Raw genomic sequence first — 15,647 nt, forward strand, 5'->3', positions numbered from 1 at the left:
GAGGGTGTTCTATCTTACATGGTTAACCTTTACCACTTGTCTGACTCAGCACTTAATCCTGGTTAGGATGGAAGTGTGTTTACTGTTCGTGTGTGTGTGTGTGTGTGTGTGTGTGTGTGTGTGTGTGTGTGTGTGTGTATACTCTGTAGAGTGAGGATTTGTTCCAGTCAGAATACAAGAGGCTGTTTTGGGAGCTATATTGAGTGTTGCATATCAAAAGCTGATCCTTTAGTCTGTCTGCATAAACTGAGTCATGATTCAAAGCACGAAATGGGGGCTGGCTGTGACTCACACTGCACCCCATGACAGATTTGGCGAACGCACAGACACTCATAGTCGCATTCAGCAGTAACTCTCTGTCCCCCTGGTAAAAGCACAGGAAGCAGCCGTGTGCCAGCAGAGCAAGTGGACTCTGTTCACTCCTGTGGTCGTATAATCTGAAGGTGAAGCAGCTTGTCCGGATGAGACACCCCTGGTAGCAGGATGAAGAACTGCCTTTTCCACTGACAGGAGCCCTGCCGTCTCTCTCTGTCTCTCTCTCTCTCTCTCTCTCTCTCATTTGCAAGCTCTCTCTATCGCTTATACAAGGACTCTTGTTTTTTGCAGATACACATAGACACTTAGGATCTTACCGCAGGGCCTGCTGCTTCTAACATGCCTGTTTAGGACACACTTCAGCAGCCTAATCTGACTTCAGGCTGCAACCACTTGAAAATTTGTACCTCTCGTCATATAAACAAGGGATTTTCCAGCACGTTATCATCTCCCTTTTATCATGTGACAACAAAACATGTTCTTCCTCTCACCTCCCATCTCCTTTTCCTTCTCTGTCTGTTCAATATTTAATGCTCTGCTAGTCATGTTGATCACATACATAACTTCCAGCAGTGCTGGCATGTAGACACCTATTTTTGAACCACTAGAAGCACATGTTCCCTCCTTTGCAGTGGCGCTTTACTGCTTGTTCCTGATAGATAAGTGACGATACTGTTCTAACTAGGGTTAAAGAATTTTCCTCCAATATATTATATGAATATTTAGAGCCTCACCAAGGCTCAAAGATGTGATTCGATTCTCTTCCTGAGGCTTGGCACAGATATAGTGAGAGGTTAGCTTTGCATTAACAAGTGCAACCTCCATAACCATCAACATTAGTGTTAGCCAGGATATATAGGGGCTTTGAAATGCTACTGACTGCTTGCCATGCTAATGATGAAACTAATAAAACAGCCAAGATCTAATTAACAGATCGCAAATCCCTCTGTGATTTCCATCTTTCTTTTTTTTTTCTATGCTCAATATGTATTAATAAAGATACATGAAGGTCATACTTCTTTAGCATCATTGGCATTTGCGGGCCTTGGTGGGAGTTCATCGGTTACTCAGGAGGCATTAGCAAAGGTCTAGAAGAGCTCATGAAGAAGCGTGTAAACACAGTGACACCTCTCACTGCTGACAGCTGTTCCCTGGTGTTCTCACAGAGAGGGAGAAAATGCAGCATGTCAGTGTTTAATATTAACTGCTGCAGGAGTTTTGTGGTCAAACATCTTCCCTCCTCGCTTACATGTCAGCGTCAGAATTCATTAGATTGTCTGCAAACCTCTTGATAATTCTGTCTGCTTTCATGTCAGCCTGTGATTTGAAGGGAGGTTGATGGTGTTTCTTTTATGTGGCTGTTTATATTATTCATAATCTACATTTTCATGCAATATGGTGTACATACAGCTGCTGTAACCCGCTTATTGTCGAACAGGATTACCATCTGGTGACATACTATGACAGCAGAGTGACGGATATATAACATTTCTGTAATTTTACATGCTGAGATATTGTTTTGACTTACTATATACTGTGTGTTCCAGTACACAGGGTTAATATTTCAGATATGTACCTTTGTTCTTCACATGCGTGCTTTAGTACCAGTCTATGTCTTCATCAGAAGTCTACACACATTCATATTCACAGGCCTGTCTTGCTCTCTACCTCCAGGGCAGAGTCAGAGCGTAACCCCTGGGTGGTGCTGACCTCAGCCATGCTGACCCGCTGCCAGGGGTCGGAGGCCAGATTAGACCTGGGTCAGCAGGTAGTCACCATGGTGCGGACTCTCTATAACACAAAACACAAGCTCCCTGTACAGGTAATCAGAACACACAATCAGATTACGTTCTTGTGTGTCGTTGTTTACGAATGTATTTGTCCTCTTAATTATCATCTGATCACAATGAATCTGTGAAAAGAATTAAAACAGAGTATTTAAATAAAAGATATGAATACTTCTCCCACCGCTACAATACAGTGAGGATAGGGAAAATTCATATTTTAAACCAAAGTGTAAACTGGTTTCAACACATGATCCGTTCATCAGCGTCATCATCAAAATATGGAAGTAGGCCTGTGCGTTAAATGTAGCCGCAGTGCAGTGCCCCCGCATCTTAACACAGCAGCCTAAAGCTATTAAGTATGTAACCCATAGCAACATGTTAGCATCAGTTCAGTGCTTTTTGTAATGTACTATAGGCACTAGCCGCTCTTTGATATCTGACGGCCCCTAATGCTATTCATGCCCTGCTGAGAATCAAGGCAGTGGTAAGCCTAATGCCATTCTGTATGTCTAGCGCCAGCTGACTGTGATATTAGTTTAGCGCTAATGCTATTCAGCGTGAATAGGCTAGTGTCCGCCTGGCTGTCTAATATTAGTATGGGAAGGGGGGTGGGAGGTGGAGAAGGAGGCCCTTTACTCTCTTCTGAACAGCTTTAATTTGAATCTGCTGGAATGAAACCGCCAGAGCATGGGGGAGTCAGATTGCATTGTGATATCCATATATTACTGGATGGGACTGCAACAGGACTGTGTCTGCTGAGTGTGTGTGTATGTGTTTGTGTGTAGGCATTTTTAAAAGTATTATGTGCTTGTGTGTCTGTACAGTATATGCACATCAATTAACCTTCACTGTTCCTCGCCTACTATCTTCCCTCTGTCCCCTGCTCCCCTCTTTTGTTCCCCCCTCCTCTTTTTCACTGTCTTGTGATTACATTTCCTATTTTTATCTCACTTTTGCTTTTATCTCTCTCCTTCCACCATTCATCCATACATCTATACATTCAACTATCTACCCCTCCTTCTCCTCTCTCTCTCTCTCTCTCTCTCTCTCTCTCTCACTCTTCCTCTCTCCCTCCCTCCCTCCCTCCCTCTTCCCCCCAGTGTATCAAACACATAGCCACCCTGCTGCTCCAGAACCTGCCGAAACTCCAGCAGCCTGCGCTCAAACTGATGGCTGAAAGCGGTGATGAGGAGCTGCTACAGCTGACTCTGGATCAGATCAACAGCATGACAGCAGTAAGTATTATTGTAATGGTCTGCATGGTACATATTCAGATACAGATCAAATAGACTTTACTTTGGATGGAAATCTAAGGTTGCAACTCATGATTTTATTTTCACTATTACTAGCAGTTCATATGTCAAATAATTTATTGAGTCTATAAAACTTGAACAAATAGTGAAAAATGCACATCACAACTTTTCAGAGCCCAAGGTGATGTTTTCAGCTGACTTTCCGTGTGCAACCAACAATACAAAACCCAAAAGTTTTCACTTTTCAGTGACATAAAAACAGCAAAGAGCAGTGAATCCTTACACCTGAGACACTGGAACTAGAGAAGGTTTGGCATTTTTGCTTGATAAACGGCCTAAAAGCAGCCACAAGAGAGGGCGACTGATGGAGGAGGAAAGTCCAGTCTATTTATTATAAAAACCTCTTTACTGGTGTAAAATAATGAAGTTCTCCAAAAGATTCTTAACATTCAAATAACCCAATGTTCATCGTCTTGCTAACTGTCCTCTTCTTTTGGGAAGCCATAATCAGATAAGAGAGTAATCGTTTTAAGACTGTGTGGGCCGCTCTCCACTTTCTCGATCAGATAAGCTGTTGTCACAAAGTAGGCCTCTCAGACAGAGCAGACCCTCTTTTTGTTCCTGGATCAGATAAGAGAAAGGCTCACTATTATATATACCAGTGACAGAGACCCTATTAAATGAAACATTAAAGGTCCTATATTGGTACACCTGAGCAACACGCTGCTTTTATCCCACAGAGAAAGGAGAGCGAGACTGAGGGAGGTAGGGTGTTGAAGATGGTACGAGAAAATATATGTGATTTAGATGTGGGAAGAGAAAAATCAAATGGAGGAGGAATGGGTGATGAGAGAGAGGGAAAGAGGGAGATAGAGAAATGGGATGAGATGGGGAAATATAAAGACAGAGCAAATGTATAAAAATGTAGAAGTGACCGAGACTGAGGTAGAGAGGGCGGAGAAGGGTGCACAGCCTGACTGAAGAAAGGGAAGACAGAGAAGATGAACGAGTTAGAGAGTTAGAGAAGGGTTATATGAATGGAGTACGACAGGTAGTGTGTCACACTGCTTTGAGAAATAATCTTGCTTCTGCCACCTAAGAGCTGAATGAGCAGGGACGTGTTCAGAGCAACACAGAACAGTGTTCGTCGGCAGATAACATCAAAAGAGCTGGAGAGAAATCGTCTTACATCTAATACATCTGATAACGTGTCGGCTTGGACTCGCTGTGGAGCTGTATGCATGTGGCTGTTGTTGGGTGTGTGTTTGTCTATGTGTGCATTTCTACAAGTGTGTGAGAGTTTCTCTTTGTCTGTGTGGGAGTGCATTTGCCTAGGTGTGTTTATATCTACTGCATTTTGTTATTAATGTGTTTTCAAGTAGCTTTTCTGATTGCCTAAGAATATTTCAAAGGGGCTTTGACAACATGTAGGGATGCGGGTCCAACTATTTCTCTCCCAATTCCAGTTACTCAACTCAGGGTATCTGCCAATGCAGAGTACCAATCCAGTACCAGTGCTCTCTTTTCCCCCAATTTTAAAATGTGCACACCTCACTGCTTTCAACTCATCATAATCATTTATATGTAAGGTAACATGAAGTGAGGGATTGCTGGGTCAGCAGCCTGCAGTGACTGATTGAATGTACCTGTGCTTGGTCTTATACTGAGACTGACAGTGAGTAAGTATCATGATGATACGGTGCTGCTCTCACAGCATGCACACACTTGGTTTGGGATCTCAAACTAAAAAAAAAAAAAATCCAATGCTTCATTCTTCATGAGGCATTTTTTCCTGAGAAACCTCTCCAGTACCTCTCCAGGAGAATTGTTTTGATTTTATCTGTCTGTCAAGGTTCTGAGACAACTGTCTGAGATTTTTGCCTCCACCCCAACATGATCCATGTGAAAGGAATTTAGTTTGTGGTGCTCACAACACTGAAACATTTTTATTTAAAATTTCTAACACAATTTGGCTCTAAAGACAACTGGGTCTTGGTTACGGTGGATAATCCACATGTCTCACTGGGATCAGTTTTCAAAGTAGTTCCAATGAAAATGGTGTAACATGGTGTAATAACAAGGAAAACCACGCTACTGGCAAAATATACTGTTGATTTAGCAAAATAAAAAATAAAAAATAAATCATGTTACTGTACAAAAAATTGATTTACTTCCATTTGTAGTGGCAGAGACACAAACACAAAGGGGTTAAACCCTTAACTATTAAATAGATCAAATTGCTGCACTGTTAAATCTTGTGGTTCACATGTTTTTCCCCACTGTGACCAAATTTGTGCTGATAGAGGAGGATGATACTCAGAGGCCTTTTATCAGATCTACAAATAGCCTGCACTTGTCTTCAGCTAGCCATTAGCAGAGCCATAGATCTTATCCAGGGAGGATCAGAAGAACTGATTTTAGTTCAGCTAGGTCGATCAGAAATTCAGTGAGCGTACTGAGGGAGCTTAAATGTTAATTAACTATTGTTATTATTCAATCCTTTAAGCGTTTCATTGAGGTTCGCTCTTTTGTCACAGTTAGTTTCACTCCAACATACCAGGAAAGATTAATTTATCATAGAAAACCATGTGAATTGTTTAAATGCCACTCAATTCATTTACCTGCCTTTTAATGTCTTTGTTAACAAGCCTGAAGTTCATTTTGGCCACAATGCACCATGAATTTATCAACTCTCACGTTCTTGATTAAGCACATGAAAATAACATGTCAGTCTGAGTGACTGACAGGTCTTATCTTCAAGCACTGCCCTGCTGGTCTGTGTGTTCCCGGCACTTTGCTGTGTATCTGATGTCACAGACGCGTGTTCACATTGTTTTCCTCAGTCTCAACACATTTTTTTTCTTTGTAAAGGAGATGCCCCTGAGATTATGATTTAGAAAAAAAAAAAAAAAAAAAAAAGATTAATTTTGATTAGTTTTTAATTAAAACAGTGTTACTGGATACCAGTTGATGTAGAAAGTAAATGAAAAAATAAAGTAATTTATTTGGCTGTAGTGTGAGATGTGTATTCACTTTGCTTCGTCTTGCTTTGCTGCGATGTGATAGGTTAATGGTTATGCTCAGCTCTGTTGAAGGAGACCACTGTGGGCGTTGGAGAACTAAAGGGAGGAAAGGAAGAAAAAAGTGTGGGCAATGTTGATAATTTGAAAGGTAGACAAAGAAGTAGTGGTGAGAGCAGGTAATATAGAAGAGTTTGTATTGTTCTTAATGATGCAGGGAAATACAGTGCGGGCGTGCAGGTTTTTATTTCTTTTCACTCGAAGCAGTGTCTTTCCCCAAAGTCATTCCCTCCCATCATTTCTTCCTTTCCTCTCCTTCCTTTTCTGCTCTGCTCCTCCTAGTGAAGATGTATGGGCTGTGGAGGAGCAGAGGGGAGCAGTGGAGCAGGGAGCCAAGGGTTAACACCAGCCTGAATAATGAGAGACAGCGATAAGGGGCTGATAAGACCTGTCCTACCAATATGAATGAGCTGTCAGTGCATTTGTACAGCATATATAGATCCTGCTGCATGTGTACGCAAACAACCATGCATAAACAGCTGCAGTACACACTGACTAACATCTAACATTAGCTCTTTGAATTGGTTGAAAACGTCCTCTCGGGTTGACTTTTTAAAGATTTCAGCTGACTCATTTTAGAATGGGAACAAGTCTTAAATATATATACGTGATAAAAGACTGCGGCTAAAGCTGCATGTCTCAGGCAAAAAGTCAGCAGTTGATGATCCATGTAGCAGACATGGAAATAAAGAAACGGCATTGTTTTTTATAACAGAGTAGAGCTAGGTTGTTGTTGTATTACAGTACAAGTATGATAAGTAAAAATCAAATTATTTCACTAACATAAACCCAATTGAATGCTTAGCTTGCATACTTGTCTACATTTCCAAACCGTATATTTTCACTTTTAGCATTACAACAGAAAAGGCTTATAGGCTGAAGACTAACACTGACTAACAATCATATTGTCTTAAGTTACTGGTGTGTAAACTTTCCCAAATCCAATAAAGATCAAGACAGAGCTGCTAACATTATCCTTGCTAGCATCCATGACCAGCTTCTATACAGTGAGGAAACACTACACAATGGGTGCGCTAGTCATGAACTGTGTTTTTTTTTTTTTTTTTAACGTAACTTGCAATGCTAATGTAGTGAGTCAATGATATGCCAACTCTTGGCCTTGGGAGTAACACTTGGGGTTATTGTCGGATGTAGCCTAGAAGCTAGTTACCTGAAAACGCTATCTATTGCAGCTTTTGTTATCCAGTTCCTTACACAAGGCAAAAAAACGACACCATCTTCCCTCTTTCTATGTCTTACTATCCTTGCTGCAACATGCAGGAAAAGCAAAGGCTTATCTAGACACTGTGTCGTTACACACGTTGCTAAGCTGTGATTCGATTATTGGTGTTCAGGGGAGGGGGTTATGGAATCCGTTGGTTAATTAATCAGCTGCCCCACCTTTTCCGTATGACTTGTCACTTTTTGCATTTATCACTTGTTTTTATTTGCATGCATGTGTCCTTGTGTGAGTGTGTGTAATTAGGTTAAAATCCACTCCAAGGCCTCTCAAACAAACACAAACACCTTGTCTATCTGCCCAGTGGAGTGAAGACAACAGGCTTGCGTTTGTGTGAGTGTGTGGTTGTGGTTGTGTGTGTGTTTGATTGAGTGATTATGTGTCTAATTGCTTGTTTAAGTGGGCTTGTTTACAGCTTTGGTGCCATATTGGACCTGTTAATCTAGCTGTGTTTGCCTTCAACTCAGTCCGTTGATCCCTGATTTGCTCACTGTGGGTATGTGTATTTGTGTTTGCTCATGTGCGTCACAGCCCACTTTTATTTTTATTTTTTGGCTTCACGGCCTCTTCTTCTGTCACTTTCAATCATGTCGCGCTGTAAGCAAGGACTGCTTGGTGTTGTGTGTGTGCGCACACAGTTTGTTGCACCACTCCAGCCTAGGGACAGTTAGGATGGAGAGATGGGGGGAAAAAAGAGCCTGAGGAAGGGGAGAAAAGGATGAGAGAAGGAGGAATGGAGATAGTTGTGTGTTGTCTGGCATTCCAAAGAAGCTTTATGATTTAAATGATAAAAGAAGGCTTGGCCATGCATTATGTATTAGGCATTGTACGTGCACGGTAATTCCAATTAAGCTCTCAGCCGGGTTTAGCTCAAGGAGAGAGGGAGGGTGGAGAAAGACATATACAGGAAATGAGAGACGTGCAGAGCGAGAATAGAAAACAAGGGTGTGAAAAATTGACCAGACCAATCAGGCAACATTTACCGGCCACTGAAAACATGCAGGAAATACAACCTTGTCCGTCTTTCACAGGATGAGACAGCAAGAAATGAGAAGGTAATAACAGGAACGAGAGGGGAGTTGGACATCTTATGGCTGCAGTTTGATGTGTCAGTTCTCTTGTCATGCTGAGTGTTTGTTCATTCACTCTGAGTGCACAACGGCTGCAGGCGAGTGCACGCACGCACGCACGCACATGAGCCAGAAGATGCCTCTTGTTTTCGCTTCACTAAAGAGTCAGACAAGGTGTTGTTTGAACCTTTAGAGAAAACTTGGAGGGGCTTTTAACCTGACACACACACACACACACACACACACACACACACACACACACACACACACACACACACACACACACACACACACACACACACACACACACACACACACAACACACACACAAACACCCCTGTGCATAAAAATACATACACCCCAGGACAGGTTTTCAAGTTCTCCCAGCTGTGGACCTTTGACAGAGAAAGGAAGGCATGATGAATGTATTCCCTCCTCAATCAAATGCTATTTGTTCTGAAGTGTTTGTAAAGGTGAGGTCAGATGGACCACTGGGGGAAATTCAAAAAGTCAGAGTGAGAAGAGAAAGAGGGGTGAGGAGGGAGAAATCACAGGTGGAGGAAGACGGTATGGATGGATATACAGGTTTGCGAGAGGTGCAGCACATGGAATGGCGAACTGGAGGATGATGTCGTAACTGCCTTTTATATGACGGACGCAAATTCAAACTGATGTTGTGGCAAGAGATTTACACTGCTGCAGTATCCAAACTAACCTTAACCCTATCAAACACTACGCTACAATTCCTTCAACTCCAGTCAAAGCAGCAACTGTCATTTACTCCCAGTAGGAAACTCAAAATCAAAACACAGTTCACAGTTGCCTTATGAATCGGAGCTGCGTTGATGTGTGCTGGCTTTCCTCTGTGTTGCACTGCAGCAATGTGGTAGCCAGTCATAGCCGACCCTGAACAAATTCAAGTGAAATTCTGCAACTTTTATGCGTTACGTGAGAACAAACTTTTCATATATGGTATATAAAACAAAAACTTTAATAACTACTTTTGATGTAATTAATGGAAAAAAAATGATATTTTGCGAAATGCGCTAATTTGTTGTTTTTGTCGAGAGCTAGGCGAGAAGACTGAGCTTTTTACAATTCAGTTTATAATTTTCTACTTATTTATTATTTTTATTTGATTAGTTAAACAAACATGTTATATTTTAATTGGTGAGCTTTAGAGATGCTGGTAAACTGATTCTGACAGAGACCGGCTAGCTGATTCCAATCTGCATGCCAAGATATAAACTAATCTTCTGGCTGCAGCTGCATTTTTATTTATTTATTTTTCTGGGCTTTTTATGCCTTTATTGATAGCACAGTAGAGAGAGACAGGAAATGGGGAGGTAGAGAGAGGGGAGTGACATGCAGTAAAGGGCCGTCCGATGCGGGATTCGAACCGGGGCCGACTGCAGCGAGGACTGTAGCCTCTACATATGGGGCGCCTGCTCAACGCACTGCGCCACTCGACGCCCCGCAGCTGCATTTTTAATGAACGGATATGAGAATGGTATTGACTTTCTTGTCTAACACTCTGCAAGAAAGCATATGTGTGTGTTCCCCAAAATGCTGAATTATTGCTTTAATTACAGCATGCTTGAAATCACTCAATTAGACAAGAGAAATGTGCAGAACGATGATACATGATCATATCTTGATTCCACTGAAAGTTGATAAATGCAAATATTGAATTATCCCTCATCACTTCCATGCTTTCATGGAGTTTTGCAATACTAAGAAGTGTAAATTAGTTATTAAATTAATAAGTATTGTCCTTAGTAGCTGCAGGGGAACGGCACAGCAACCTCAGACCAAGAATATGAAGGAAGGATAATAATCATTATTTAATAATTATTTGAATCTAAATAGATCCAACTAATTAGAGATGTGTGTATAGGTAGTTATCATCTGAACTTCATTACACTCAGCTCTCTACCATACACTGCACACTTAAAGTAGTTGTGAACGCTGGATGAACAGCAGTGCCTGAAATGTGACAGAGCTGTTCATCCTGTAAAAAGGACATAAAGTTATCTGCTCCACTCTGATATCAAGATTCCCCTCCATTCCTCCATCTCTCTGCCGCTCCTTGACATCTATTTACAGCTCCACTGTCAATCTGACTGACTCAAGACTCAAATCTGCTGTCTCTCTTGACACTGTCAAACAGTAATAGCCTGGGAGGTGTGCGTGTGTGTGTTCCTGTGTGTGTGTTTACAATATGTGCATATTCCTGGACACAGTACACAACAAGAAGACTGAATCCTTGTCCTCTAAATCTGTACACATCTCATGCACATCTCACTGCAAGTGATAATTTATGCGTGTTGATACTCTCTAAACCCGTCTCCTCTGCAGCCCTGCAGGTGCCATATCTGAAGCATCCACAGGGCTTGCACCTGCATTTCCCCTCCCTGATGGTTGATATTGCAACACATCTCAGTCAGAGTGACAGCATCAGCATCTTACTTTTGGACGCCACCTGGTAGAGCTTTAGGGCCAACTGGCTTCATGCATGTGCCATGCAGAGCCATTTGTGTTGTGTAGGTGTGAGCTCTCATTACAGGCAAACAATGCAGGTTAATTACACTAACAGCTTCAAAGGGCACCATAGAGGGACATTTAACAAAGTAGAAATATTAAAGAATAATTCTAAGATGTTGGGTCGTGGCTCTGGGGATGGCAAGTTCAGTCGGTCAGTCTGTTTATCCTGTTGGACAACAATGTGGTTGACATTTTCGTTTTTAAGTGAATGACTCAACAGCTATTGATTGGATTACCATGAAATTTGTCTTTACTCGCCACCTAGCGCCATCTTCAGGTCAAACTTTTAATTTATCCAATATTTTGATTTAATACTCTAACACTGTACTTTGTGTTTGCATGCTAACATGCTAAACTCGGCATGTTTAATAAGGGAAATATTATGCTGAACGTCAATATGGCAGCATTTTCTCTGTGAGCATGTTAGTGAGCCGATGTTGGCGTTCATCTCAAAACAGCACAGTGAATAAGAACAGCCTCACAAAGCTGCTGGAATGGTTGTGGACTGACCATCATTTCTATCGGTGTTAATAAGATTGCATTCACCAGGTTATAGCTGAGATCTGGTAATGTGGAAACGTTGATGAAAAGAGTCTGACGCCCAGTCAGAATAAACAGGAGTGGGCTGGTCTTAAACAAACACAAGATTAGGCTAAATGTTTTTGGTAGAGAACATTCAAAGCAAACAGTGGAATTATTGCCTAAACTGTCCCTTGTCAGCATCCAACTTTGAACTGCAGTACTTGCTGTAGCTGCATTACATTACTGATGCACTCACTCACCTCCAAATAAATGGGTTTAAATAGGCTGTTGGCTTGTTTATAGCGTGCCTAATTATCTAACTGCTTGTGTCTCTCGTTTTGTCTGACTTTACTGTTGTACTGTCAGTGTCCCCATGTCTCAGGAAATGCTTTTCTTTAGTGCACTGTTATCACAACTGGTAGGAGTGACAGCCAATAAAAATCTCTACAGAGATAAACTATTTGATTATATTATATCCATACTTTTGAGAAATGTATGTCAGTTGTTCCTTTACACATCGAAATTGAAATCATCTTTTCTCGTGACATTGAGCCTGGAAATAGGTCAATGTTCACTGCAGCTCCGCAACTCTCATGCAGAACATTTGTTCTGGGCCTCTGTTGAGGCTCCAAAATCAAAAGTTTGAAGCAGAAGCTGTTAAGTTGTTTTGAAGTGCCTCTCCTTGGTTCTAGTGTGCATTCAGCCCTTGGAAACAGTTGGTTCACTTAAAAATGTATGTATCTGATGCTTTCAGTGCATGTCTGCCTTTCTCCTCTCCGGCCTGCTCCCTCCATCTTTCTCCGTCATACATTTTCCACACTCCTAAGCCCTCCCGTCTCTCTCTCGTCTGTCTTTCCCTTAATTCTCATTATAACCGGATGACCTCCTCATCCACGTCTGTCTCGAGATTCAAAATTTCTCTGTCTGTCTTCTCTCTGCGGCTCTTCTCCCTCCCCTGGCTTGTCAAGACTCATCTGGTCCCTGTCTCTCAGTGTAAGGGAGAGATTAAATTATTAGTCATGCATGACATACTATATCTCTTTAAGTGTTATATGTCAACTCTCTGTCTCCCTTTCTTCCTGTACCAAAGCAACCGTGAACTTGTATTTAAATGGTGAATACATCCAAATCCAGAATAGTTTTATAGAAACTATGAATCTTGGGACAAAGTGACAACGTTCTTTTTCAGATCTGCTTGCATTACCACGAGTTCAAGTTATTTTATCCGCAAAATATGATTAGTAATTCCATAAGCGGACACTGTCACTGTCAATGACAACAGTTGAATGTCTCTCAACTCTCATGTGAGACATTCAGGTTCACTAATATCCTTCATCACAGAGTGATCCTTTTGAAAGGGTTTCATGCTTTTAAGGATGAATTATCCTTCAACGAGAGAAAAATGGAGCGAGGCCGGCCCAGAGATGAGAGATTTTAGAGGTGAGGGAGAGAAATTCATCCGGCTCTGTTCCCTTTCTCTACTACAGAAGAGAAGACATGAGCTCCACATTTATTATTGATCTGCTTCAGCTCCAGAAATACCCCAAAAGGGACTCACTGTTGTCCGTGTGCACACACACATGATGCGTGTATAGCTGAATAAGTGCAAGCTTAATAATACAGACAGCAAACAGGTGAGAGTGTGCAGAAGAGATGGGCTGAGTCACAGTGAGAGGCAGAGTCACGACCTTTCAACCCCAGCACTCAGCCTTGCTTCTCCATGGTCTGTAAACCACTCACCGCAGCCCCAACGGCATTTAGCTGTTTGAATTTGCATGAAGTTCATTGATGTAAAGAGGCGGAAGATGGGATTAAAATGTTATGTAAAGGTCTGTTTATGTACGTGTGAACATTTGTTTGTTATTTTGTGAACTCAGACTCTCAAAGCTGCAAATAACAGATTTGTAAGATTTTGTAAAAAGATTTGTTTGTGTGCATGCGTGTATGTGTTTGGGGACCAGTAGTCCACATGAGGACCAAACCCACAAACTTTGTGTGTGTGTGTGGGTGTGTGTGTGAGAGAATGTGTGAAAGAGTGTGTGAGTGAGTGAAGCCATGCCATGGGAATGGTGGTGGCCACAGGGTCAACACATCCTGTGACCTAACAGTCTGACCTCATCAGGTTTCTTCAAGCGTGTAACACTGTAATTACACACACACTGAAAATACTGTCACTGCAGGAAGAAGCTACAGTAACTGTTGTTTCTACAGATCAGTGTGGCTGGTAAATCTCCAGATCTAGCAGCCACTTCCATTGTTTTATCAGCCAGTAGGTGTTTAGAGTAGAATCGATCTGCTGAGTGATAGCTGGTTACCGGGCAGAGACTGGCTTCACATTTGCCAAAGTTCTGTCTGTTTTTCTTGGCACATGCTCTTCACAGGGATGAACTTGGATCAAAAGTTAGTTTCTCCTGACTCTCTCGCCTCATGTGTGTTTACACTTTCTCCCTCTTCTCTTTCCCCTCCAGGAGACAGCTTCCTCCTGCGACGCTGAGCTCCTCTCGTTGCTCCTGGACGCCGGGCTCCTGGTGGGCTGCGTCTCCTCAGCCCTATACCCCCTGCTCAGCTCCCACATGCTGTCCCACCAGCAGGAGCGGGGCTGGAACGTGGAGAAAGCCGCCGCTGAGCTGCTGGCGGCAGGCCACAGGCCCGAGGCAGGCTCCCTGCTGCTGGCTCACCGCGGAACCCACCAGGCTCAGTTCACCTTCAACTCTGCCTTGGCTGTTCTCAGGAAGTGGCTGTGAGGGGAGCAGGGGAGAGGGATAAGGGGGGAGGAAGGTATGAGGGAAAGATCACGACGGGGAGGCAGTTTGGATGGCAGCCACAGACCACGGTGATAAAGGAGCTTCAGGGAAAGAGAGCGGGAAGGTGTTGAAAGAGGAGTAGAATTAGATTGGATTGAGATCTGAAGAAACGAGCATGAGTGGAGAATTGAAGTGATCTCAGGCTGTACCTCTGCATTTTGTTCTGTAATTGGGTTTCCGGTTCATCAACTGAGGACGCGTCAGCAGCAGCTGCAGTGTCTCCCTTTAAGGTATAAGAGCGGATACCTTTAATAGTGAAACATCTGCTCAATTGGAAACACACACACACACACATAAATACACAAACCTCTGCTGTCTCTCAGTCAAGAAAGAAGGTTCAGACAGAGTGCTGATCAGAAAATGCACTGGGTGATTGCATATATTTTTGTGTGTATATATTTGTGTGTGTGCACGTCCTATTGTGTGATAAAGTAATTGAGCGGTAGCCGGGAAGCAGTGGGTGGAAATTAGCCTATTGTTCCGTGACAGGTTTGCCTCTTTGACATCCCATCGTTAAACACCCTGCCTCTGCTCCATTGTTTTCCCCCTAATAATGTCTAATTAATTCCTTCTAAACAAATTATCCCCGCAGCTGCCCCGCGCCCTGTGTATGTGTGTGTAGATGCACAAATACTCTGTAAGAGCACCAACGCCCCGGCGATATCATGTAGAGCTAATGATGATGAGAACTAAACGTGTTTGTGTGTGTTCAGGCATGCAATGATGATGCTGTCAGCATGGTGTGTTTCACATTTTAAAGTACAGGTTTCTTTCTCTCTCACCTTTCAGAGCTGAAATAAAGACAAATCCAATGACATGAGAATGAGTCATGTGTTCGCTTTTATTGTGTTGCATTCATTTCTTTATAATAGTGTTGGTGGAACACAAGTGGGTCACATTTAAGTCCATGCTAGATGTCAGTGAATCTTTGTGGTGTGAAACATTTTTTTTTACAGTTGACCCTGTGAACATTTCACAGAGTTTTACTTTTCTCGTTAATGAGTGGGTTTTTATAAAGATTTGAGTCCCATC

At 42.3% G+C, this 15,647-nt stretch overlaps 1 protein-coding gene across 2 annotated transcripts in view; it reads left to right on the forward strand.

Annotated features, from left to right (window-relative positions):
- Positions 1–15,429, forward strand: part of nbas (neuroblastoma amplified sequence) — a 151,136-nt gene extending 135,707 nt beyond the window's left edge. For both annotated transcript variants that reach the window (XM_022770374.1, XM_022770375.1), the window contains exons 51-53: positions 1,990–2,137; positions 3,203–3,337; positions 14,280–15,429. In XM_022770374.1, the coding sequence (XP_022626095.1) occupies positions 1,990–2,137; positions 3,203–3,337; positions 14,280–14,555 (559 nt within the window). In that variant the 3' untranslated portion in view covers positions 14,556–15,429. The remainder of the gene's footprint in view (positions 1–1,989; positions 2,138–3,202; positions 3,338–14,279) is intronic.
- Positions 15,430–15,647: the final 218 nt, after the last annotated feature.

Source organism: Seriola dumerili, unplaced genomic scaffold (assembly GCF_002260705.1).
Source record: "Seriola dumerili isolate Sdu_G_001 unplaced genomic scaffold, Sdu_1.0 BDQW01000025.1, whole genome shotgun sequence".
In the NCBI taxonomy this organism is placed as follows: Eukaryota; Metazoa; Chordata; class Actinopteri; order Carangiformes; family Carangidae; genus Seriola; species Seriola dumerili.